The sequence below is a fragment of the Apostichopus japonicus genome, chromosome 13, assembly GCF_037975245.1.
Source record: "Apostichopus japonicus isolate 1M-3 chromosome 13, ASM3797524v1, whole genome shotgun sequence".
In the NCBI taxonomy this organism is placed as follows: domain Eukaryota; kingdom Metazoa; phylum Echinodermata; class Holothuroidea; order Aspidochirotida; family Stichopodidae; genus Apostichopus; species Apostichopus japonicus.
Genome location: NC_092573.1, coordinates 20,662,061 through 20,689,817, shown reverse-complemented (window position 1 = coordinate 20,689,817; position 27,757 = coordinate 20,662,061). Strand labels below are relative to the sequence as shown.

General features: G+C 39.3%; 1 protein-coding gene across 2 annotated transcripts; it reads right to left on the bottom strand.

The window, feature by feature from the left end:
* Positions 1 to 440: 440 nt before the first annotated feature.
* On the bottom strand, positions 441 to 26,630 carry LOC139978308 (zinc finger RNA-binding protein-like). 2 transcript variants are annotated; one of them, XM_071988381.1, is made up of 21 exons: positions 26,283 to 26,628; positions 24,630 to 24,809; positions 21,372 to 21,568; positions 20,717 to 20,767; positions 19,899 to 20,180; positions 18,897 to 19,102; positions 17,528 to 17,704; positions 17,002 to 17,188; positions 16,431 to 16,550; positions 15,452 to 15,630; positions 14,628 to 14,773; positions 13,539 to 13,770; positions 12,548 to 12,744; positions 11,246 to 11,420; positions 10,622 to 10,763; positions 8,511 to 8,596; positions 7,177 to 7,272; positions 4,913 to 5,024; positions 4,169 to 4,266; positions 3,515 to 3,656; positions 441 to 2,844 (listed from the first exon to the last, which is right to left on the bottom strand). In XM_071988381.1, the coding sequence occupies exons 1-21, from the start codon at positions 26,324 to 26,326 to the stop codon at positions 2,765 to 2,767; spliced, it is 3,129 nt and encodes a 1,042-aa protein (XP_071844482.1). In that variant the 5' UTR covers positions 26,327 to 26,628; the 3' UTR covers positions 441 to 2,764. The 2 variants fall into 2 exon arrangements, 1 of the variants encoding a protein (XP_071844482.1); XR_011796941.1 differs by lacking the exons at positions 441 to 2,844; positions 3,515 to 3,656; positions 4,169 to 4,266; positions 8,511 to 8,596 and having other exon boundaries at positions 4,982 to 5,024; positions 26,283 to 26,630.
* Between the last annotated feature and the right edge of the window lie 1,127 nt (positions 26,631 to 27,757).

Sequence of the window (27,757 nt, the reverse complement as noted above, 5' to 3'; positions counted from 1 at the left end):
ATCGTTCCCCCTGCTCAAGTCTTTGCGTTCCCAATAATAAACACATCATTTATTTAACCAGGAATTATACATTCTTGCAGTAATGTTTTTTTTAATGAAATATTTAAATTCAAATGAAGATTGACGGATAAAGAACATTCCGATTGTAACATATTGCAGGTCAACAATAAAACCATTGTTAAAGGGCTGCAGTATTGGCCCCAAATTTTAGAATGCTAAATATTGCATAGCAATATGGAATATATATATATATATATATTTGCCTTCTTTTAAAGTGTCACAAAGTTTTGACATCAGCATCTTGCTTTATCCAATGGAGAAATAGACCAATATATACCTCCCCATCCATTACCTCCCTAGTTTCTGGCCTACCCACCTTACCACCCCCCAACCGCCCCCCAAATAAAAACATTCACATGACAAAGGTTATAGCAAAGAGGCATTGTTCTTCAACTTTTATTAGACCCAGAACATGTACAACATAACATTCAGACTTACATGCGCAATACATAATTAAATGCAAGATCTACTGCCAGGTTCCAACCAGGGGACTAATTAATACTAACCTATTGGATCATTCATCAACTCCAAACATTTGAAATCAACCAGACCAAAGTCTACACAACAAATTCCACTTCCACACAAATAGTACATAACGATTATAGATATCCCCCAAAGTTCTGTGTACAAATCTGTTGACAATATTGCATAAACATAACTGATTGCCCCTGTGGGGACATTGGATGGCAGAGATGGATATGTTGACTTTTTCTCTTAAATTTTTTTTTTTAAAAACGACTGTTGTATAAGAATCCAGACTGACTGCGATTTGAGATAGCCTCAAGATTTGCTAGAGAGAAGATGCAAATTTTCATGTATCTCTTACCATAACTGGTTTCTATCAATAAATATGCCGTTCTTTTGAGAGGGAGGGGGGGGTGGGGTGGAAGGTAGTTGATCAAACACATAAATTGATGCTATGAAAGTACTAAGGAGGCTATTGTTAAAAAATAAAAGAGGAAAAATGGTAACAAAAATATAATGTGCAGTGGTTTGCTAAGCTACAAAGAATGGATGCAGTTTTAATTGTTTATATATACATATAAAGGTGAATTTTGAAAAGAAAAAAACCACGGGTCATCTTTACTGCCGAAACTAGAAACCATCGCCACGACGACCAGAAACACCTTTCGTACAAGATTACAACAGAAAGAGGGCGCACAGTAATCCTTCCACCATAAACCAAAACAAGTCCACATTTGACAGAGTTGTTTCAAAGATGTGAAGGCAAACTTCGGTTCTGACACCTGTTAGCTCTTGTTCTTAAGAGATTCACACGCATCACAGTTAAGTAGACTCATACGTACGTAGATATTGCAGAATTCTCAACACGGTTTCTATATGCTGTTGAATAACAGCACAATCAAACTATCATATGGCTTCAGTGATGGAAGTCAAGCACGACAGTCGTTTACATATTGTCTATAAATCACAAAGACGTGCTCATTTTTTTTTTATGAAAGGACGAAACTGTCACAGGCATACAAAAACACAAAAGGAGGAAAGTACCTTAAACAGCAAGGTCGGTGAATAATTATATTAAAGTCATAAACGAGAGGCAAGTGCATCCAAAACAATATTTCCTTATGAGGCAAAAAATAGGTTTAGTTAAAATTTGTGAGTTTTTAATATTGCATGATGTCATAAAGCATGCAAGGAGTTTTGTGAAATGTGTTATATATGTAGCATCTTTCTGCTGCTAATGGAGGAAAAAATAAGTAATTATCAAAAGCACTTTGAACTCACTAATATTCCTTTCAACCCTTTTCCTCAAATTTTGTCAGTTATTTATATTAACAAACATCAAAACTTTGTCTCCTAAAACAAAGTGGTCTTGCTTATTTATTTATCTATTTTTTTTGCCGTCTGGGGAAGTATATGCAAATAATCATAAGCGCCTTTGTCAAAGCTTAATTAAGATGTTTGGATCTGCTTCTCGATTCCAACATTCCAACATAATAAAATGGTTATGTGATAACACTTTAGCATTCCAAAGAGGTATGAGTACAAATGATAGTGGCAAAAACAGTACAAAACCAACGCAAAATATAAAACGATATGTAGAAAATATTTAAATAGTAATACATGCAATTTATACTGGTCAACCCGATTCCGTCAACCTTTAACCTATTTTAGCCGTTTATCGCAAGTCCATTGCATTAGGTTTATATCAGAGATATTTCACATCTGTTAAAAAAATATAGAACCATTTTCCTCAACACCTAACATGAAGGAGGGGGTGGGGGTAGGGGGAAGTAACAACTGTAAACAACTGTACACACTAAACTATCAATCTGGCAACTGCTCACCAAAATCATTTAGTTCGACAACCAAATTCTTGATGTACTTTTCTTTTCTTTACGCTTCATTTTTCTACATAGAATTACGCCAAACCGCTAGAGACATGGCCACATTAAACTACTACAACCGATCCGAGACACAGAACACATGTAAGTCAAAAAGACAATTTTTTTCTCGGCATTGCAATGATCGGACGTCTTGTTTTACATCACTACAGAGACTTTGAACCTACGACTTGAAAGAAGTGACATTTGAAAGTTGAAGGAAGAAGACAAAAAAAGAAAGAATATGATTGCTATTTACAAAGCTGCCCTGTAAATGACGAGAACCGAGAGCTCTGGAGACTTATCAGCTTTTATCAGCTGATGAAAGTGTTGGCTAGTTGGTTGTGACGTGCTGTGATTTACTTAGCTGCTCCCCCTTCACCAGAGGCTGCCCCCTCGCTGCTCTCTGCCTCGCCCTCTTTCTTGTCCTTCTTACCATCTATAACAGTAAAAAAAAAAAAAAAAATCGTAAAAATAAACAAATAAAAAAATATTAAAAAATAGTGACAATAACAGGTACTTTATAAAAGGACGAACATTTCAGAGTTCATTTGACCTACAAAAGTTGTGGTCTTAAGCCCCCTACTTCTAAGAAAGACTATTTCATGTTTCTGTATCCGTCAAAGATGGTGTTCCTCCGGGAATAATTTCATGTGCAGACTATGCAAAGTTGTAATACAAAGTGCAAAGATGTTGAGCAGTATTTGTAACAGAGTGACCATTGTCTCTGTTATTGTTTTTTAAAGAGACAAGGTTCACAGCCTTCACAGGTGCCACACACCATCGGTACATTTACACTTTTTCGTAATTCTATCAGTTGCATCAATATGTACAAGGTTTGAAAAGTATCAAGGAAAAGACTCTTTTAATGGAGACACTTTTTACATGAGAATGCACCCTCACCCTGTAATTATGGACATCTCTCTGATTGACTCTGTCTAAAATTGGAAGGGTAGACAAGAACGGATACAGCTTAGGGGACTGCAGATTTACTTAGCTAATTATGGTCGGTACTTACAAGAGGACAAAATGTTTATGCAAGAGGATGGGGGGGGGGGGGATACTAGGAAACTACACGTGGTAGTAGTAATCAAAGGATGTGGTCTTACCAGACCCTTCCTGGCCGGACTCGTTCTCATCTCTTCTCCTCTTCCTGTTGTTGAATCGCTTGAAGTGGCGTTGCTGTGAGTACAAGGGTTCCATGTTCAGCACTTTGTGCACTTGGCGGAAGACGATCAGACGGAGAGCGTGCTGTACAGAAAGGAGGGCGAAGAGGAGTGAGGAGGGAGAGAATGATTTAACACCGTGATCACTTTTGAGAGAGCATTTTTATGACAGGTATTGATTTGCATAAGTTTATTACTTTGGTTTGAGTGTCTGTACAATTCATTAAACGAAACGACTCAACTTGGCTGCCATTGGTGTATGGGAATATTCCTAAGACTGAATATTTAATCGTAACCATACTCATAGTCAGTCAGAATATTCAGGTTATCTAAAGAAAAGTGAAACCATTGGCCTCGCATGCCACGAAAATGACCTTTCACCCACAAAATCTAGAACTGCCTCCATATCGCTCAATGTTCAAGGATCAATCAAGCCAAAAATGTTGTCAACGTTCATTGAAAAATGTTGGAAAAAGAATATATTTGTGCACCGGTGACAGACAGACGTCAGTCAAACCGCCTACAGAAATGCAATTTTTCTGATACAAGCGAGAATATTTATTCATAATTTGAATTATTAAAAGAGAAAGTCTGTACCTGAGCGCTAGCTGTTATCTCTTCCTTCTGTTGAGGGCTGGCCATATCCAGAACATCCGTGTCTTCTCGTTCACAAGGATCGTAAATACCCGGACCGCCTTTCAATAAGATCCAAAAGGAGATTGGTCAAAAACTTTTGTACAATCTTAAAATTTATTGTGAGCAATTTTTCAGACATTGAAATAAGTTATGGAATACAACTTTAACTTGTTCTCACTAGTCACTTGAAATATGGATTCATAAGGTAACTGTCTTAAAAAAGCTTAAAATTAAAAAAAAATTATGAGATAACATGTTTGAACATTACAATTTAAACATTCTCTAAACTTGCTATCAAGTTTTGACCAGACCAAGGGTTATCCGTTACAAAACTCAATTATTAAACCCAGAATCACCTTTGGCCTACTTCCCATGACTCCAAAGTCTCTTACAGAGCTTATGGAACACAATCCTTAACTTGTCACTGCCTTTCGAATATGACAGACAAAAAAAAATGTTCTTGTACATAATGCTTCAAAACCTTGAATCTTTGCATCAAATCAACTTTTGAATTCACTAAGCTCTTTATCCCGATCACATTAACACATTCATTGAAACCACTTTCAAGTTTTGACTAGACCATATGACCGCCATCTATTATGAACCCCAGTGTTACAAATTATGTACACCCTTGGGTCACTTCAAATGACCACAATGCACCTGGAAGGGTCAGAAGGGAAGTATTTTCACGAGATGTCATCTTACCTGGTAGAAGAAGCCCCCCAGCTACCGCCTCAAAGATCCTCCTCAGAGCGTCTCCAGGAGAGAGAGGTTGAGCGGCACTGGAGATGACCCTCTCGCAGATTAATTCCATCGGCTGTTGGGAAGGAAGCATTTATATCTTTAGTCTTGATACACAGTTAGTCTTCATAAACGGTAAGGACTGGTTTTCAACACAAACCAATTTGAATCTCTGGAGCTTAATGGAATATTCCGGTGGCAAACGATGTAACACCTATCTTCAAGAGAAAAATTTCTACGCGGTTAATTTGAAAACTCCTTCTAAAATATCTCTTCCCAAACTTGATATATAGTTAATTGAATGTAACCTATTTTGACGGACTTAACCCTCCCTGAACTTCTAAAAGTGTACCACTGTGGATGGGATGTGATGTTATCACATCATGTTATCACATGTCATCTTCATCAAATGCTCTCCTCTACTATCCCAACAAAATTGCGGTGATGACATTATCCACTCTGCCATTTCCATTTTCACAAAATTGAAAAGTTTGTATCTTGGACATATCAAATGCTACATGAAGATGTTGTCTTTCACCCTAAAGTTGACAGAAAATTTCCGACAGTTTTGTGAAGCAATCAACCTCGGCCTCCGGAACGTCCCCTGGAAAGCTGAATATTAATAACTACAACACCAAATTTGATCAGGATCAGAGGTGGCAGTGTCTGATACTAAGTGGTTATTATGATATAATTAGCAACAATATGATTAACCATAACATGATAGCCTTACTCAGCTGTTGGTCTTCAATGGAGACTTAATAAAGATCTTCTTTATTGGTCCCAATTATAGCACACTGTAGCTAGGAAAGTTTTGTGACTACGTAATCGACTTGCCACAATCGTAAATCAACCTTTAAAGTTCTAGACTGTACAATTAGCCTGCATAGCTTTTTAACATCATTAGGCCCTTTGAGTAAACACTGTGTGGAAATATGTTCATGTCTACAGTGTAGTTAATCATACAGAGTTCACACAAAGACCCTCATACAAGAAAAAATATGTGGCAGACGTTGCAAACTAAATTGGTAAAAAGAGGTCATTTAACGACCAAAGCAGGTCGATTACGTAATCTCAAGAAACTTTTCCATGATAGCGTGCTATAGTTGGGGTCTATACAGAAGACCTTTAAAGTCATAGGAAATAGCCATAGAGCATAATAGGAACTCCTTTTTACTCTATGGAATAGCCTAACTGCATAATATAAAGGCTTACAATAGTCCAAGGGCTAAGAGAAGTCAAAACTACCGTTGAAAATTCCGCAGTAAGCTGGAAAGTCTGTGAAATTGTCAACAGAGGGTTGGGAATTTGATACTCTCTCCTCTCTATTCGGCAAAGGCGCCAACGCAGAATTTATCAGTGCTCATTATTTTAACCGTGAGCACACCATGAACAGTCTCACATTGGTAACAGGGACCATATTTCATTGTTCCTAATTATGGATAGGTCCGGGACCTAACAAAGTTTGGGTACGGCTCGCCCACATGCGGCTTCGGAACCAAAGATTTTCATATATATACTAACATAACATGTACAGTTTTGGAAGTAGTTCGGATAAATTTTCATCAGTCGCCAAATATAAAACCATGATTTATCAGTCGATAGACATGGTATATCGCCGATAAACATGGTGTATCGCCGATAAATATGGATTTCGGCGAAAAACATGGTTTATCGGTCGAAAAACCATGTTTATCGCCAATAAACATGGTTTATCGGTCGAAAAACCATGTTTATCGCCGATAAACATGGTTTATCGCCGATAAACCATGTTTATCGCCGATAAACATGGTTTATCGCCGATAAACATAGATTTTCACCGATAAACATGGTTTATCGCCCATAAACCATGTTTATCTGTTGAAAAACATGGTTTATCGCCGATAAACATGGTTTATCGCCGATAAACATGGATTTTCGAGAGATAAACTTGGATTATCGAAAAAAACTTGGAATATCTAATGAAAATCCATGTTTATCGTTCGATAAACCATGTTTCTCAGAAAAACCATGTTTATCTGCCGATAATCATGGTTTTTCGGTGACAAACCATGTTTATCGGTCGATAAACATGGTTTTTCGAGTGATAAACATGGTTTTTCGAGTGATAAACATGGTTTTTTGACCGAAAAACCATGTTTTTCAATTTATTGAGCATTTGGCTTGCCATAGACATACGACTGCTGTTTCTCCTTCCACCCAAGTTGCAAGGAAGACAATTTTCTTACCCAGCCTTTGAGAGGCGCCCAGGTAGGAATTCTGTCACAGAGGTCACGCAGGACTCGGATGACGACCACGCAGGAGGGGAGGACAGCAGCTTTAGCCTGACGAGACACAAAACATGATCTGATTTAATCCTTTGGAAAACTAGTTTTTATCTGATTTAAGAGGACGAACGTGACGTCATGCATTTGAAAAACTTCCATCATATTCTTCTTCTTGCTGTCCCATGATACTCCCCCAAAACCATTCCCAGTCCTATAAAAATATATATAACGGGCAGTTTTGAGGTGCTTTCGTCGATTAGGAGCCCCGAGTTTCAATTTTCAAATTTTGGCAATGTTTTTTTTGTTTTCTTGAATAAAATAAACGACATGTCACTCTAGACAAACCTCACTTATCAATGAAAAAAAAAGAAAAGAAGAAGAAGATAAAAAGAAGATGGACTTTTTTCCCCCCACGAGAAAAACCCTTCAGAGCTTCACCCTCCCCTCACTCGATGTTTCTCTTTTGACTCTTATCGGTACCGATCGGCTGTGATCTTCAAACATTTACGTTAAATCTTCCACTTCCAATGGAGATCATCAATGGCTACTGCCTATCTGATATTATTCTTTCATAAAATATTGGTAACTAAAAAACAGGAAAAAAAGGAAAACAAATGAACAGGGGAGAAAGCACTTCTACACACCATGCAGGAAAAAAAGTAAAAAAAAATAAATAAAAAAAAGGTAAAATAAATAAAAACTAAATAAATAAACTTAACTAATGAGTACTGAAAAAATATCCACCAGGACTCCCATGTTAATTATGATGGGTAGCAACTCTAATCAAGAAAGGGGTAGATAATGCATTACAAATTCATATCCTTCATATTATATATAGCCACTTTTGACCCCATGGAATGGATGTACCTGGCCATCTAGATCCTGGCAACTTTATGCCAATGTGGTGTCCAAAATTCAAGTTATTCTTTCCTTTTTATGAAATCAATCTGTCAGTTTTGTTTTTTCCAGTTCTTGAATACATTACAAAGTGGACTCGGTATGCAAAGGGGTCTACATACTGTTACATCACCTAATTACTAAAAGGCATGCAAAATTCAAAATTTTTCTATTTTTAACGGTTTCAAAAAACTGCAAGCAGGGATCCCAGTTACCAGCGCATACAGTGCAAAGGATCTTTCAAGCCTTCGCTATCCCCCTTGCTAAAATGGGTCCACACCAATCCCACATAACACTCAAAAAAAAAAATTTTTTGAAAAAAATATATTAAAAAAAAAAAAAAAAAAACATTGCACAGCTTGTGGGCAAAGTATAAAGTGCTTCCGACAAATTCGAACCTGAAACCACTTAGCATGGCGTAAGGCTGCCAAAGCTGCGAGGCATTTTTCTTTGTCCAGTACGTCTGGCGGGTCACGTGATGCGTCTATCAAAGTAAGAACGACAGGCTCGGATGGGTGTTTGACCATGCAAGACCGCTGGCGCTGGAAGGTGCTTGTAGCTCTATCAGAGCATTGCATAATGGGTAGAAAGGTCAGCAGAGGTCAAAGAGTGGTTCCCATTTGGTATATGGAAATTAAAACAAAATCAACCTAAAGGCAAAACACTCGCAAGTTTTTTTTTGGCTTATTTTTTCCCCCTTTTGAACAATTTTCTGTTGCAAAATGAAGAAAGCCCGCCCCCCCAAACCTGACACGAAAAATGAAAAAAACCATGCAAACATAAACAGAAAATGCTTTCCATGTCTTGATATTTCCAAATTTTCACATGTTGGAACAAATTACTCAGACTTCTTCTTTCACCCAATCATATTTTTGAAAATTTATCCAAATTGATTGTTTAAACTGTAAATAACTGCATGTCCTTTGTATGTTCCTGCCTGTCATGTTTTTTTTTTTCTTTCTGTAATTTACAGAGAAGCATCCCTTTCACAGTAATTAAAATCCTGTCTTTGTCTCGACACAATTCAAAAATTAAAATTTCAAACACGAGCATTATTCAAGATCTTATTTCACATTTCTCTCTGCATATGTTTTTTTTTTTTGGTTATTCTTATGGGCAACAAATTTTGGTGCATTTTTGAAGAAAGATTTTTTATTTGACCACTCTCGAGACCTTGCGATGACCGTATCTAGCGTCCCCCCTTCCAAATCGGCCAGCGGTTTGCTGATGATCAAAAATCCTCCTTTGGTAGCCGAATCTTCTATCTGAGAGAGCTAGAAAGAAACTCTTGGAACAAAGCTGTACTGGTAAGAAAACTTCATTAGGATACCTGAAGGTAACATTCAATCCAACTGCCATCACAAATATTATTCTTTTTCTCATTTTTCTTATCATTCCGCTATTTGCGAAACCTTTTCTTTGCCCTCAACTCTTGTCAATTTTTATTTTTAAATAATACAAGAAGTCACAGGGAAATTTCAAACTCTCCCATAGGGCAAAGTCCAAAATAGTCATTATGTTTTTTTTTTGGTTTTTTTTTTTTTTTTAATATTTTTCAGTTGTAGACATTTTTATGCTTTTTAATGCCCCTCCGTTGATGACAATTCCAAATTCTCTTTAATATACATTCGTTGTACCTTCAAAGCACCAAACAAAATGAAAATCTCTTTTGCATTCTTCATGAGCGTACTTCTCAAACATATTGTAAATATTAATTATCAATGATATTATATGATGAGCTTACAAGCTGCTATACCAATCGTTTCTTTTTCTTTCTCTCTCTCTCTTTAATTTTAACCTTCGAAGAAAAGATTTCTCATAAAAAATGATCATATAATATTTCTGAAAAAAAAAGTTTCTGTAAGGTTTGTAAAGGGAAAAAAGTCTTACCTGACTTGAATGATAATATGATGAGTTAACGGGCAAAACTTGTCAAAGACTTTAAATTTTCCTTAACCAGCCAGTGACTCTCTTTGTAGCACTTCTTGTAATCAGGTGTACAACAATATTATGTAGATACAGCAATGCTACAAACTGAACTACACGTAACAGACTTTCACATCCTTATCTTATGCCCCTCTACCGTAAACCAGATACATTTGTAATTTCAAGTTCCTTTCCTTGCTACAATATGACAAACCAAATTTGAACTTTCTGGTAAAGGTGTATCCTTGATTCACACAAAACTGGCATGGGTACAATACAATATCATCTCCTAAAATTTCTTGTTTCATCAATTCAGTTTGGCCCTTTTAATTTTCTAGGGTTGCAAGTTCTGATTCCACGAGAAAATTCCCCCTATTTTTAAAAATGCATTTCTATAGACCACTTTAACTTGCAAGAAAGTAATTCAGTTTCACATATAAAGTTGCTTCTCCAATTTTTCTTTTTTTATTATCAGGGGTAAGGGGGGGGGTGGTAATGTGCATGTTTAATGAGGACAGTAGACCACAGAGGTGGTCCCTGAGGTGTGATTTATATAAATTTAATGCTAACGCTGAGACCATACCTGCATCTGCCCCTGGGTCCCTCATCACTGGTGAAGTCAGCGACACCTTCATCGTCATCTTGCACTCCTCTTCGCCGTGAGTCAAGATGATGGCTGCCTCTTCTACGCACAAGCTCAGCTCGTACTTCTCCTCGGTGATTTCCTACCCGTTGCAACAAGAGTGATATAAAATGTGTAAACATACATAAATATATATATATATTTGAGAGTTGGAAAATCCAGAACACCGGGATTCAACCCCGGGCCTTCCCCCTTGTACGCAGACACCCTAACCAACCAGGCCATGATGCCAATTGTATGTCCAGAGGTTCGATACGGAAAACATATATACATATATATATATGCGTGTACTTAAATTGCTATGGGATTTAAGTGTTGCACAGTATTGAGAACTTATCTACCTATAAGGAAATGTGAGGCTATAACTATTTGAACCAGTCAACTCCTGTAGTAACTTCTTCCATTGCTGACATTTACCAAGTCTATTCAGAAATTCTGATATCACATCTTCCCGTTGCAGTTCTGATAGACTTCAAAGCCCACAGATCACTTAGCATTCATATATAATCATCAAGGTGACATGACGGTACTTAAGTAACAGATTATGTGCAGATGGGGACTCACGGCTAGCTGTTTCGGCAAGCAGTCAAACACCCTCTCCAGGAGAGTCCTGGTAGGTTTCTCTCCACATAGGACGATCAACTCCATGTTCAGGTAGTTGGTCAGTAAGAGTCCCTTGGCCAGGACTCCGACCCGCATCACCCCCTTCATCACTCTGAACAGCTGATCCTTGGAGTCCCTGAGGAGCATGAGAGTTTTTTAAATATTAATTACAATCTTCGATCGAACCGTCATCCTTCGTCGCAAAGAAACGAAAGGAAGTTTGGCCCGGCTCTTCACTTGATGTGTCTGGTGCCTCACATATGTCACTTATGTTAATAGCGAAACAATTAACCTTGGTCTCATTTCAAAAATGATATTAACAATGCATTTCGAACTGGTCATATGCAAACAGTGTTAGATTGATTGTCGGACTGTCCATCCCTAACCCACTTTTCCCAAAAGTTTCGTTTTCTCTGAGAAAAAAGGCTACTTTGTGTTTTGCAATCTAACGCCTTTCATCACTGTTGTTATTTGCATTATATTGAAGCTGCAATAAATCTATCTAACCGGATAAAAGCGTGCTATTTTTCAAAACAATCTGTGACATTGAGTCATCGACACTGTTCTACCAGGGGCACTTCGACCATGACTACTTTGCATATTGAAGCACATCAAGGGCTGACATTGTTAGAGTCCACACATGATTCTCTTACTTTGTTCTCAAAACTGCATCATTCCGGTTCAGACGGCATTACTTCGGAACAGGACACAGATTATGGAGTAGGTCGGTTGTGATTACATAATATCTTATAGATATCATTTCCGTCGTAGGGTGGTTATGTTACTTTCTCGCTAACTACATCACTTTGTTTGAGAAGAAGCCCTTGACTTCCTAAGTTCGGTACAATGCACAATATTTGGAGTGATTTGGGTTTGGTTATTTTTTCATTTTGGTTTTAAATGAGATAATATTTAATATTTGCTTTTTATATAGCGCTTTTATACCAGCGATAGGTCTCAAAGCGCTTTACAGACGTTATATTACCCCTGGTCAATGATAACCTGTCCCAGAGACAATCCCTCCAGTCGGCAGCAGTTATATACTGCGCCCAATGACAAGTTACCTCACAGGTACCCATTTAACCCCTGGGTGGAGAGAGGCATGTGAGATAAAGCATCTTGCCCAAGGACACAACGTAATGAACCAGGCAGGAATCGAACCAGCAATCCTTGGATCACGAGTCCGACGCCTTAGCCAATTGGCCACCACGCTCTCTGATGTCACCCAGCTTCTGATAATACAGTTAAATATTGTTGACTTACGCATCTTTGGCCTCTTTGGTGTCATCCTTGGAGCTGCTATCTTCTCCTTCCTTCTTTGCGACTGTCTCTTCCTTTGGGGTTGCCTCCTCTTTGGTCTCTGTCTTCACGTCTGCAGGCTTGTCTGTTTCGGCCAAGAAATCGGACACCATCTTCAGGGCTCTCTCAATGATGGACACCATGTTCTGAACTGCTTGCAGCTGTTGTGATACAAAGAGGAGGGAGAGGTTGGTTTCAAAACGTACCGATAAAAAGTGACCCTTTCCAAAGTATGGTACACATATGTGGGAGCCTTTAATACATACTACAGCATGTAAGAGTCCTCACTTCACAACATGTCAGAATTCACATTTCCTAAGGGGTGGGTGGTTCACCTCCCCCCCCCCACCTACCACTTTTCCGATTGAATCACCCTTGAAAAAACATTTTGCAACGAAATTTGCTGTACTGTTTCAAAAAGTCTATATTCTAAACCAGGGTTTCCCTAACTTTATCACCCCACGAACCCCCTGTGGATGTCAGAGTTGTCCACGAACCCCCAACTTTTCAAGACAAAATCTGAATCATTATTATACTATAATACTGATAACAGTGCTTCGGAAAAGATCAAGTTCATAGTGTAATATTGTAATGCAAAAGAACAAGAGATTCATAATTCAGTTATTTGCACGGTACGGTACTACTATGGCAACATATGGGTATGGAACGCTAAAAGAGTGTGTCTATAGGTACGACTTTTGTACATTACTAAATTATATGATATATCAGATTTAAGTCCAACAAAAAAGTACTCTAGTTTTGACTTTGAGAAACGTCTCACGAACCCCCTGGGATGGACTCACGCACCCCCTGGGGGGGTTCATGCACAACAGTGAGGGAACCCCTGTTCCAACCTATTTTCCGACCTCCTCCCCTCCCATCCACACCACCCTATCCGTTGATGGTCAAATTACATCCATGCTATAACAGTCAAAAGAAACTTCAAAATGTCTACCTCATTTTCTTTGGGATAGATGGTATTATGCTTGGCTAGAACATGACGGTCTATCTCATTCTCCTGTTTCTTGCTCGGCAACTCCATGAAAGGACCTCTTGGTGGTGGGGGTAGGCCACTCTGTGGTCCCCCTCGCCTCAGCCATTCGTGGAACATCACCTCGTGGTGTCTCATACCCTCCAAGTACCTTTCCTCCTCCATGTGTCGCCAGAACATCTCCTCGTCGTATTTTCTGAGGAATGAAATGGAAGTAAACATCGGTGAATGAAGGACGCATTTTGACCGAAACACCTTTTAACAGTCTGTTGACCTAGTGCATATCGTACAACAAACACCTCCAAATAAAGTGAATAAGATTGTCATATTTTCTCAGCCACGGAACTAGCCATGAAGATGGATCATTGTGGGTTGTCTCAACAAGCTTGGGTTTGATATCCCCGTCTGATCTCAGACATTTTCAGCCCGCTGAGAAAGAATGTTCACACCATCCTGAGCCAGTCCTCCTTCTTAACAAGACTTCACCCCTTTGTTGCAGCTTACTATTTTATAATTATCAAGGCGGACGGACGTACAGACGGACAGCCATCAATCGTGGACAATCATGTATTGTTGGACAATCATGGATGGTTGGACAATCATGGATGGTTGGACAATCATGGGTGGTTGGACAATCATGAGTGGTTGGACAATCATTGGTGGTTGAACAATCATGGATGGTTGGACAATCATTGGTGGTTGGACGATCATGGATGCTGAAGACTATCCCTGATCAGTCCGATCAGTTTTGTCAGTCAGTCAGGGAAAACCAAATATGAAATGTAGTTTGCCGGAATGGCGGTCCCCGGTGTGTTCATGACTGGAACTGCACAGTTTTAATAAATGTAACCAATCACACAGGACTTATTTTGCATTTGACCTAAATGACGACCAGCCGTCAAATAGAAGTCACAGCATGTGCGAATCAGCCGTTCAGTGTACGGAGGTAACTTTTAAGGCTATGAAACTTGTGAACTACGGAAAACTAGGACACAATGGTCTGGTGCAGTGTGCAGCAGTGTGCAGCCGTCATCTCCATCGTCTGACCCTTACCTCATCTCGCTCCTCCAGCGAAGCTCCTCATCTCTCCGTCTCATGATCTCTTCCTTTGCCATCTTCCTCCTCATCTTCTCCTCCAGTTGACGACGATTTCGCTGAGTGGGTTTTGCTTCAACCTTCAAGCTCGGATCGACCTTATTCTACACAAAATACCAAACAAAAAGCAAGAAAAACACTCAAAATACTTTATTCACAGATGATTGTGAAGCGATGCACAACTCACCCCCCTCACTATCCCTCCCCTCCCCTTCAAAGAATGTTTATAAAGCACCAAAACACACCAGACAGACAGTATTTCCGCAAACAGAACACACGATGAATAAACAAGGATGTGTGTTACATCTAATGGTATGCATTCCAAAACCAATCCGATAACCAAACTACCTGCAGAAATACAGTACAGTCAGTTCAGATAAATATATTCCATGATTGGACTCCACCCCAAATTCACTGTGTAAGTTTTGCTTCAACCTTGGGTTAACCTTATTCTACACAAAATGCCAAAAAAAGAGCAAGGAAAACACTCAAAATACTTTAATCACAGATAAATTGTGAACCAACCACCCCAGTTTCCAAAAGGTTTGGAATATGGTTCTAATTGGAAATCTCATGCAGTACATCTTAATTTGTAACGACGTCTGTGTCCTCGTTCACAAAATTTGATATTTTCCTTCTTTTGCCTGCGATTCAGAGTTTGCACGTTACTGCCGGTATACTTTTGATGCATACCCAGTCAGTGATGTACCCATCATCTGCGCCATGAGCGTCTTTTTTGACGGATACCGGCGCATTATAAATGTCCATTATTATTATCATACCTTGTACTGCAGCCTGTGTCTCCGTCCCTTCATGTGCATCTCTTTGGCGTGTGGGTCGTTGAAGCGGCATTCGCAGAGCTTGCAGTTGAAACTGATCAGCTTGCCTTCCTCATTTCGGATCTCCTCCACGTAATCTTCCCCTACCGGTAAGATGTTACTGGAATCGTCATCGTCTTTCACTATTCAAAGATCAGAGTTGTAGCAAAAATATAAAATAAAATATCATAAAAAAATAAATAAATAAAAAGTCATTAAAGACCACCAAAAAATGAGTTACCTTGTGGAATTATATACAATGTATCTCTCCTTTCAATGTTTCTACTAATCTAGGATACAGGATTAAACATTAATGTACAAATGACAGAAAATTACTTTAGATCAAACTTTTCCCACCCCCCCCCCTCACGTGACGAAAGAAAGGAACGACATAAATATAATCCTCAGACCTTCTTGAGCACATGGCCTCGTAAATGACCTATTAGGTCAGCCTCTTGGCCCAGTAATAATAATTAGTCATTACAGATTACAGAGGAATTTTTTTTACAGTCATCCTATTTTTCAATCTTGGTAGCTTTCTTAATGTCAACTTTTGAATCTGTACACCCAGGGTGACTTACATTCATTCTACCAAAGGGAGACCCCTTACCAAAGCCCCTTACACTTTCTTTTACATGTGATTAAGAAACACTAACTCTGCCAATGAAGGGTGAAGATAATCCACCGGTGCAACCTAAGCATAAACTACAGTGACCTTGTGACGTTTACGACACCCTAAAATTATCTGATGCTACACTGAGGCGTATGGAACATGGTAAAACAATCCAGCTTTGCATACTCATCCTTCCAAACCTGCACCACCCCTATTACTCGTATAAAAACCACGATGGGGGTAGGAGTGTGTGAAGAACATTCTGGTAGGCTGGTGGGAGGGGTGGGTTGGGGGGTGGTGAGGTAAGGGAGGGTGTCATCTGATCATTACCTTCAATTGGTCCACCATCTGTCTGTTCCTGTTTTTTGGTTTCTATCTGTTTGGCAGCTGCATCTCCAGTCTTATCCTTCTCCTCTGCGCTCACATTGGTCGTGCTGTATTTGCTCCCAGCTACACGAAAGAAAAGAAAAAGAGAACCTCATTTACGGAGCGAATATGAATAAACTGTCCGACTGCCGCGCCTGTCAACGCTCCCCTAACATGATTACTTTGTCCTCCAGTTTATTCCCTACCCCCTTCCATTAATCCTGTCTTTGTCCCTCCACTGTTTATCTCCTACCTCTCCTCTTCCCCTGTTGGTTTCTTTCTTCTCTCCATCTACTAATCCCCTTACATCTATATCTTTGTGTTCACCATGGTCATTAACCTGTCTGTATTCTGTGCGTGTTTTTGTCCCTTCTGTTACTGTTACTTGTCATATAGCCTTTGAAGAAGATCCTGCTAGGATCGAAATGTCAGGCCAACTTACTTTTACACAACGTAATTACTTAACGACACAATCACAGTGAGAAATCCTTGCATGCGGTTATTGTTTCCTCCCTCCTTTCAATCAATCACTCACCCACAAAACTGATCTTTGGGGTGATGGGTTTCTTGACGACTGTCTTCTTAGCTGCTGCGGTGGTGGCGGTGGAAGCTGCTCCTGGGGTCTTGTTCTCCGTCTTATCCTGACCGGATGATGCTGGGTTGATCTTGACCGGGTCAGTCGAGGGAATGGGTTTACCGAGTCTTGTGTGTAGTTTAAATACCTGTTGGTATGAACACAAATTAGAAAATAAAATTTGAAGAAACTTGAAAAATTTTCCAATTTGTCAAATTTAAATATGGTTAAAGTCGATGGGGGATGGGGGGGGGGTGGGGGAAGTGTCTGGGAGACGGAACTATGAGAATCAAATTGTGGAACACTTGCTCAGTAGCATTCACTTGGTGAGAACTCTATAGGGGCTGGGGGTGGGGGGGGGGTTGGAGAGTGAGGGTGTGTAATCCTGGTTAGGTTCTGGTAAAACTGTTCATCAAACTCAAAGAGGCTGTTTTAATTGACTGAAATACGTTCTTTCATAGATAGCCAACAAAGCGTAAGAGCTCACCTTGCCATGCTTTGATCCACGAATATGTGCATTATAGGCATCCATACCGGTGCACGTGACGTCACAGAGTTCGCATCTGAACGACGGCTGGCTGGATTTGACCGTGACCGGTACTGCTTCTTTCAGAGCGTTCTCCTTTTTCTTGTGCTTTTGACCCTCCAGATGTTCCTTGTATGTCTGTCAGGATAAATCAAAGTTGCAGAATGATAAACAATTTCCAAATATTAATGGAAAGGGGGAGCCCTATTAAATGCAATGCCATTCATTCTTTAGGATTTAAACCTGGATGAGGAAGTAAACTAGACAAGACTTCAGGAGTATTTTGCTTGCTGGTGTTTACTCTCAAGGGGGTATAGGGTGGGGTAGGGTGGGGGGAGGGAGGGAGGGAAGTGGCTGCTTTTCAATCTAAATTCATTCATTCATGTGAGCAGAAGGTTGCTGCTCAATGTCCACCAATACAAAAACATACCGTCCCACAGATTGTAGTTTAACAATTTTTTTACTTTATTATTTTTAAGTTTATGCCAAACTTGATTATTCCCGATATAATAGTCGGGTGGAGTAAGTATAACAGACCATACAATTAGCACTGTTCCTCAGGTGCTAACCAGAACACAAAATGTGCAGTTGTATTTGTTTAACGTAAATCAATCAACTTTAAGGAATTTCAAAAAGTACTGGTGACTTCAAAAGTACTCTCACCTTTTACTCACCTGGAACAATTTGATACTTAATCATATTTCATACAAGAAATATCAATCTAATATTCACACTACAGTAGTGTCAACAATCTTGTCTGTCTATTGTTTCTCTATTTTGTTTTTATCTTTTGTATCTCGGGGGGGGGGAGGGGTGGGGAAGACATTTTGTGTTTGCTTTCAATGCAATTATAATGCTAGTGTAAGTGTATTTTGGGTTATATGTGTTTTATCAAAGCATTTTGTTGGCAATGATGAGATTATTACCTCCAAGAGTTTATACCCTAAATTACTTGGCTCACAACAACTTTGTGCACCGGGGGGGGGGGGGGGAGGGGGGTACATCTTACTTATAGCAGCTAACTATTGGGGCACTTATTTACTTACTATTAATTAACAACTTATGTTACAACATCAATCCTCTAACAGAAGTTGCTATCTTCTTCAAAGTGCTTTGCAAATACAGAACACAATCACATAAATGCTTAGTGAGCAGCTTCCGTCACATGACAATTCCTGCATAAGTTACTATAGAAGATCTCTGTGTCTATCGTCCCACAAGAAAATAGCAATATTTTCACATCCTCTATCTTTAAATCTGACATTTTTATTCTTTTCCATTGTTGTAATTCATGTTTTTTAATGTTTGATGATTTTTTTCCTTTTCTTACCAGAGGTCCAGCACAACTGATTTTACAGATTTCACAGTAATGCAGTTGAGAGGGTTTTGGCGGTGCCTTCTGGGGTCGGATGGGTCCTTTCTGACCTTGACCGTTAATGGTCTTCTTGATTCCTCCCATCCCTGGTACCTGTGGTCTCTGCTGCTGCTGGTAATAATTGGATGCGGCTGAAAATACCACAGCATCGTAACTGTAACCTAAAAAGACAAAATAAAGCCAAGTTCAATAGAAAATGTCAACATTTGGATTTATTTTGTGTTGTATTTTCTTTCATGTCACAATACGCTTGCTTTGAAAATTGGCTCCTAAGGCCTCACCACAATACACAGTAGGCCGCCATTGATTACGTAATACGCCTGAAATTCCATATTGATGACGTCAGAGAGGAACAATTCAATCAAGCAGTAGCACTTTTCCCTACAATCGCTGTACTTAAGGATAATCAGTAAAGAACAATTTTATTCCAATTTCTCAACAAAAACGAAAGATATCAGAAGGTTCAATGGCAGGGCCACAGCCTCATGATTTTCATCCGATATTCACAGCAGAGGAATTACAGGCAAGGAAAAATGTAAGCGTTAACAGAGAAGAGGATTGTGTGGCAACTGTGCGATAATACTTATAGAGGAGGAGTGTGTTTGTTGCCACAAAGTTTCTTCATCCCCAGAAGGCTGTTCAACGGTCGATACAGATTTTGAAACCGTTTACCAAAATAAAGCGGTACTTCGATATTCCTTTAAAGAAGTCTTTCTGACTAGAATTTGGTCCCTAACCAATGGCAGTTTGTGTGCATAAGTGATTGGTGATCAACGTGATTGGTATTCCGTCCTCACAAATCATCCACAGTCGGTTTCTACTGCCCACGGTCCAATTAAATAAATTTTACCATACAAACCGTCTCTTTATGAATATCGAGGCAAAACTAACTTTGAAATGAAGACAAACTGTTTATTATCCGATTGAATTATAAATTCTCAATTCTCGACTACTTACCTCCGGCACCTCCAGCACTGCCAGGTCCCCCTCCTCCAGCACCGCCCCCACCCCCGCCCCCACCGCTGTTGTAGTGGGGCTGCTGTGGGGCTTGCTGCGCAGGACTGTTGTACTTCTTGTTCCCACTGTAGGAGGACGACGGGTGGTAGGAGCCGCCGGAAGAGTGCGACTGAGGCGAGTAGGTGACCGATGCCACGGAGGCTGGCTTGGGTTGGGCGTGCTTGGCCGTACCCTGACTGGAGAAGGATGCAGCTGCGCTCTGGTAGTTTGCCGCTTGCTTGGCTGTTTGGGAAGGAGATAGAAGCACGAGACGAAAGCAAGAAGCATGATTCATTGTTTATTACTGGACATTGTACGGTAGAGCAGGCCGACCAAAGTGCAAAACAATTTAACATTCACATGTACTTTTACAACCTACTTGCTTCTTAACTGTTTAAAATGCTGAATTAGCAATGAAATTAAGGCTCGGTAGGGGAGTAACTGGACTCCTGATCTGCTCGCTTTGCCCTCAGTGCAAGATAATGGGCCAAGATCCCCCCTTTTTTCCCATTACCACTGTTATTAGATCAAGGGGATTCTGTAAATGCATTCAAGAAAAGTTCGACAAGGACACTGTATTTCCACCGATAGGCAAGTTGAGACTGATGCAATAAATAACATTTAATACAATCAAAGGCTACTTCATAATTCTGTCACCAAGCTAACAAAAGTCATGTATCACTGCCACATGATTTGACTGGGAATTTCTGGTTTCTTTTGTCTAGCATTCCAATCATGAATCTTCGGCAAAATTTTTGCGCATTAAATGAGAACCTTACCTTTCTGCTGATTGCCTCCGCCTTGATAGTAAGCAGTGTAGCTCGTCTTGCCTAAAAGGGACAGATAGGAGATGAATTAAAAATCACAAAATGTGAATATTGCCAATAAGCTAATAACCAGAAACTAAAGTCCATCACAAGAGCAAAGTTGAATGGTCAAATTTACTTTTTTTAGTTTCTAAACCCAACAGATTGTTAGGTTGGAAATGGGTGAATGAAGGAAGAAATTCATAGGAACAGAAAAAGAAGGGTCCTCATCATTTTGGCTATTGCTCAAGAGCTTTACAATTATTGCATAGGATGAGTCATCATCGACAGCCTTCCACTTTTCAATGCACAACAAGGTCAGTACTCAGTACTAAGAGCAACTGCTTACTTTTCTTCACTAACTTTCATCATTGAGAGTCCTCTTTTTAAACTTCAAACCTATAAAAATGCATCTCCATTTGTGGGGGGGGGGGGGGATTCCTATACTACATTTTGGTAAAAAAAAACAAAAAATAGTTATCTTGGGTAAATTTTTTGGCAATAGTATGCCAAATATGAAAACTGTTCTCAAGCTTGGTTGTATGCCCCAATCTCATACTGAGGAGCACATTTTCAGAATTTTGCAAAAAGAAAGATTTTTCTGCCTCCATAATGTTGTCATGGTTACCTCTAGCAGCTGTTCCTCCACCTCCCGCAGAATAGTAGGTGGTTGACTGGTTGCTCGGCTGGGGTTGCTGGTAGTAGGTCTGCTTTTCGTAAGTCGGCGTGGTTTCTGTGTACGTGGTGTAGGCTGCTGCGGCTGTACGGTAGCTTGTAGAGGACCCCGCCTGCTGATGGTGGGTGTCCTGGCGCTGTGGAGTCGCACTGTCGGTTGCAAACAAACACTATGTAAAAGTCTGCAAGGTTGAGAGTGTCTCGTTAACATCAAACCATGGGAAGCTACCGTTGTAATATTTTCACCAAATCATTTTTCTATGAGGTGTGGGAGGGGGAAGGGGTGGTGTTCAAATAGGATAAATACAAACAAACCTTGAAATTAATGTATGCCTTGATGGAGGTCATTCACACAGGAAAATTGCTAATGAAGCATTACGGACATTACAATGCAATGTACAGACTTTAAAAATATTGATACCTTCCAAAATAAAACATAACGCATAACTTTTTGCTTTACTTTTTTAATTAGATTGTTTATTGAATGGTAACATTGTTGCTAATATTTTCAGCTACTTATGTCTAACATTAGAAACATGATGCCCTTGGGCTGAGACCTTTTAGAGCTTGTTTAGCAGCAGCATGTATACTGTATATGTGTACAAACTAGGGCTGTAACGGTTAAACGGTTAACCGGTTAACCGACCGAACGGCCAGATAAACTTCCGCCGTACATCGTATAAGTTTAACCGTTTTTGTAATGCCAATTACGCAGTCGCAACGGCGCGTCTTCACATCACTTTATTCCCGAAATAGACCACAACATTTGCTTGCCGAAAATCACGTAACAATTGCAAACTTATCACGCATCCATACAAAAGATTTTTAAGATTGGCGGTACGATTGAAGGGATTACCAAGCGGTATGCGACCTGTGAAGCGCCCATTGTTACCCCGTTCGACAACGTGGAGAGTCTGCATCTAATCCTTTCAAATTTATATTGTATTTAAGCAGTAAACGTTTTCTTTATTATGATGTAATTTCAGTTCAGTGTTCCCTCTAAGGTGCGGGATTCCATTCAACAGACTCAGTAATCCCACAAAGAAAACATTTGTCTGCTGGAAATCCCCGCATCGTTTTCTTGCATTTGTGATAAGTTTATACTCAATGCACAACGTATACACTTGACTGTAAAAAAAACTCTGAAAATCGGTAGAGAAATAACCAATTGCGTACGAAAAGTAAGTTGGTACACCTTTCAAACTTTACGCAAAGATCGAGCAAAAACTTTCGAAAAATTCACGCGAAACTGGCATATCGTGCTAAATGCAACTAATGTCATGTAAACAAGGCTCTAGTACACCCAATTTTGAATAAAACGTAAGAACACATCTGGTGTTAAGCGGCGAAAAAGTATTTTCTAGAATTTCCAAAATTACGGAGAAAATAATATCCTACCATAGTTTAGTGTATAGCAAAAAGCCTAACCACCTCGTCGGTTATGGATCTCACGTAACTACAAAAACACAACTAATTGTATATTGCGAAGTTTACGTTTTCTACAAGAATATGGAAACAATATTAAGCATTTAGTTAATCATGCCAAGTGGCCTTAAACATGTGATTACAAGGTTTGCTTTCATGTATCATGTGGAATAGATTGTCTTGTTCATGCGGAGGAGTCAGTTGCCTGTTTTACTTACCTAACTGTTACGGGGATCGTATTTTACCTACTTTTCTTAAACGTCTAAGATAATAATTCTCATAACTTAACCGAACCTTTACTGACTGACATTATTAATTCTAGACCATGAAACGTTCCTTGGCAACATGCCAAAAAATTGTTAACAACAGTGTTAGACAGGGGATGAGCTCACAGTTGTTTGGCAAGGTACCTTGGAAAATGTAGCCTACCGTAGTTGTAGTATAGTGCAAGCTATTGTTAGGCAGCCTAGGAATGGGGCTTTGCCGAACGTTGTTTCATAAAATCGCATATTTTTTTAAGTTAAACTTTTTAATGATTGTAAGACAGATAGATCCCTTTTCATTTTATAACAAAATATGGCTACTCTAACTTGTCATTTCAAAATTTTCATCAGTTTCGTGACAATTTAAATTAAAAAAAGTTGTCAGTATTTTGCATCAACAGCTGCGAATATTTTATCGCCAGACGCGCCAAATTTTCCGGGGCGTTAACCCCTGGACCCCCACAAGGGGTTCCACCACATCGCCCCACTGGGGGACTACCCCACGCCATTATGCTATGCGTGCTAATTGTGTTTGCAGCGCGAACTCCGGCGGGAAATCGACAAACTTCCCCCCTACCCTCTGCCTACCCCGCCACAATGCACAAATTCAATATATCTGTGACCCATTGTTGTACTTGTAATTGCGTAGGCCTAGCCCTACTACCGTACACTTCTTCTGTAGTAATCGCTTCCTAACAACCGACTTTCCTAACCTTGGCCTAGCTGGTGAAAGCCTTGTAGTCTAACACTTCATATGATCGCGAACTTCAATACACAATGCCAATATTAAGTAGGCCTAGTAATATTAGGCTTATAACTGCCATACAATGCCTGCGCTATTACAGTAGGGGCTACGCAATTAACGAAGAAATATTTGCTTCAAATATCTCTGTAACAGTTACCGATGAACTGAAAGAGAAACAAAAATCTGTTTAAAACTTCATGAAAACGCGCGATTCGTCTTTTTCAATGCAACGATCGTCAAACTAAGCAAATACAACCAAATTCTTGACATACGCGTTACGAAAATACGATACTTGCAGCACTATTTTGAGAATGTACTTCCGCATCAAAAGTGGTGTCGCTCTTTCGGAATTATAATCTGAGCTATATAACTGATTTTCGGCTCTTATTTTGAGGCAACAACACGGGTTACGTTTAAACGTTAACCGTTCGGTTAATAGAAACGGTTAACCGGTTAGTGAATTAACCGGAATGACACAGCCCTAGTACAAACTTCTGCTTTGTACATTCTTGGGAGGAGCACAGGCTACAAATGTAAAGAGGTAGCTACATAAATGCCCTTAAAATGATTCACAATAAACAGGATCGTTGTTTTAATGATTCACTGAATGATTTACTCTCAAAAAAACCACAAAGAGTGGGGAGGTGGAGGAGAGGGTATGTGGAGAACAATGCGAATAGGGTTACACCACAGCTCTCAATTCAACAAAAGTGCAATACAAGAGTGCAATACCAGAGTGCCCAGGTTGTTTAGAAGGTAGATGGAACGGTCAATTTACCTGTAATACTGGCTAGCGGGCTGAGCTGTGTAAGTGGTTTCATAAGCAGCTGCTGCCGATGGCCTGGCAGTGCTAGCTACCACATAGCTGGTATGAGGGGAGGCAGCTGATGGTGTGAACACATGACTCCCTTGGTGAGCTGATGCACCATGCTGACCATATGACCCTTGCTGCTGTTGGCTATAAGAAACATAAACGGGCAAAAATGAAAAGATGACAAATTGTAACTTTGATATGACAATCACCTGCTTTCGTTTCTGCTCAAACTGGAATGTTATAAATTGCTATGGTTATTTGTCATAAAATATAAAAGCTTTTATGACTTTACATTGAAACATAATTAAATTTCAAAGTGACATCTTAATTATACCTTCAGATAGAACAATGAATTGGATTATTTCTACTTTTACAGTCACTGATGATACTACTGCCAAATGATATAAGGTCCGGATTTTAGTATTTAAAAATAGGTTTAAAAATGAGGCTAACCTTAAAGATCTGCTTTATTGGCTGCAATTATAGCACGTCATAGCTACAGTAGGAAAGTTTAGTGATTACGTAAACGACCTGCCATTTCAATAAATCTCATGCTCTAAAATTAGCCTGCATAGCTTCTTAACACCATTAGGCTCTTCGTGTAAACACTGTGTGGAAATGTTCATGTCTACAGTATAGTTAATGGGTACCGTTGTTTTCCGCACACGTTACTTTCCGCTGAAACAAAACGGTGTTTTCCGCAAACAAATTTGTCAGCGGAAAACAACGTTTTTTTCAACGGAAAGTACCGTTTCTTTTTGGGAGGAACAGAATGACTTACTGAAATTATTAGGCACATGGAAGGATTTAGGAAGATGGATAAGATAGGATTTGACTGTAACAGGATAAAATGTAGCTTCGAGACAAGATTTAGGATACAGTAGCTAAGGTTGTACTTGTAGCTTAGGCTGTAAGGCTTACTTATACAGCCATTTTATTTCCAGCGAAAATCAAAGATACCGCCTTTTACACCTTTTTTTTTTAAACCATCATTACGCGGGCCGAATATTTAATACTTAATTAGATGCTCAATCCTTCATAACGCGGGCGTCCCTTTGCCCAGTATTATATGCTTCTTTAATAATTCGTAATTACGAACACCCCAAGCCTCCTCTAAATTATAAGCAGCTTAACTTTTCTGACATGAACTCAGTCTAACCATCCTTGATCGACGTTCTTTGATACTTTCTCATGTTATTTTAATCATCCTGCCTGAATTTGGTATCTCAAAATTGCGGAAAAATATAGTGTACAGGCAAGTGAAAAATCGGTGTTTTCCGCAGAAGAATTTTTTTCAGCGGAAAGTAATCAGCGGAAAGTAACGTATGCGGAAAACAACTGAAACCATAGTTAATCATACAGCATTCACACAGAGACCCTAATAGTAATACAAGAAAAAAATATGTGGAAGGCGCATTTAAACAAAAAACTTTTACTTAATGGATTAAGTACAAGCATTTGCCTAGACCTAGGTCAGTACTACCACTGGCCTCTATTCTAACCGAGTTATGGTATGACTGCGTGATATGAATAAATGCGCTACAGGTTAACACACTTGACAGACAACGTAGACCCTAGCCTAACCATTAACATTAGCCTAACGTTACACTACACTACCTGAACCCTGTGTGCGAGAATCCGAAGTAATTTCCCGACGACATTCTTCAGATTTCTTTGTTTGCGTTCGCTAGATTCGTGTTGGGCCGTCACCTCATCGATTCGGAGTTCACTTTATGATCTATGAGCGATTAAAATTTCCAAAAGTCAGAGAAGCTAGGACCAATTCAGGGCAAATACCGTGATTGAACCAATCAAAACACATAAACCCTACAACGCACTGTGCAAACGGAACGTCTACAACTATTCATTAGTACTAGTAGCATGTATGCAAACTACATGCACAGTGTACATGGTACGGTATATTGTATATGTATATAAAACACTACTACGTACTGTGAAGCAAACAAATCTCGTAACGTACGGGGTCTTTTTTATTTTATACACGAGGCTTACGAAAAAGCGTGGTTTGTTTATAGGTCAAATGTCATACGTTGGACAGAGTCACTACGGTAGCTTGTAGTGTACTCTACAGAGAATCTGTAAATGAAGTCTTTTGTTAACCTGAACGGAGTAACATGTCTTAATGTTGCCTGTTTGTATACACAGCTATAGTTGGGAGAAAACTATGCAAATCTTATTTGGATGTAGGGTTTTAGAACGGAGAAACATGTCTTAATGTTGCGGTTATATGTTTACACAGCTAATTGGATGTAGGTTTTAAAGCAACAGACAACGGTTAGTATAACAAAGGAGACGATGTGAGGGTGGGGGAGGAGAGAGGGTGTACCCCAGATGCAAATTATTGAGAAACCGCAAAAGTGCTCCTCTTCATTAATAAGAATCGCCCCTTCCTTGTTAATGAAAAGTACTCCTTTTCCTAATTCTGTAATGAAAAGAATACCATTTGTTTATTTTAAAAAGAATTTTTTCATTAAAAAGTTTTAAACAAAAAAAAGTTGACGTTTTGTTGAAAACCATTTAAACACTGAAGTTTGTGGTTCAGAATTCAAAGAGGGTACATCTTACCCAAGACGATTCGATGTTGTTTTGCTGCATACTTGCTTGATGAAATCAAACTTTCTTGTGCCAATTCCCTTCAAAGCTCGTGGCACCACCCCCCCCCCCCTCCTCACGCACCCAAACGATTTAACTCTCGTCTTCCGCCTATATGAAATAAAGTAATAGAGTACCATATATACTTGATATAATAGTATAACGACAACTAGTTTCTGCATAGTTTAAAAGTTAAATAATGGGCCTACGAGTATTGAAATATATCCTGTGAGTTTCCATGGAAATTTTGTTTTTCAATAATATAGTCTTGTCTGAAAATTGTTAATAAATGGGTAATCCTTTTGCTATTGATATTGTGCAGCAAATAATATAGTTAGTGCCCACATATACATTCCTGCCAGCGATATTAATTTGGGTGATTTATTTATATTTTGTTGATTAATGGGTCATGTGTCAGATAAATATTGCACATCTGTGACGTCTGAAATGGATGTGGAACCTTCTATACTATCTCTCTG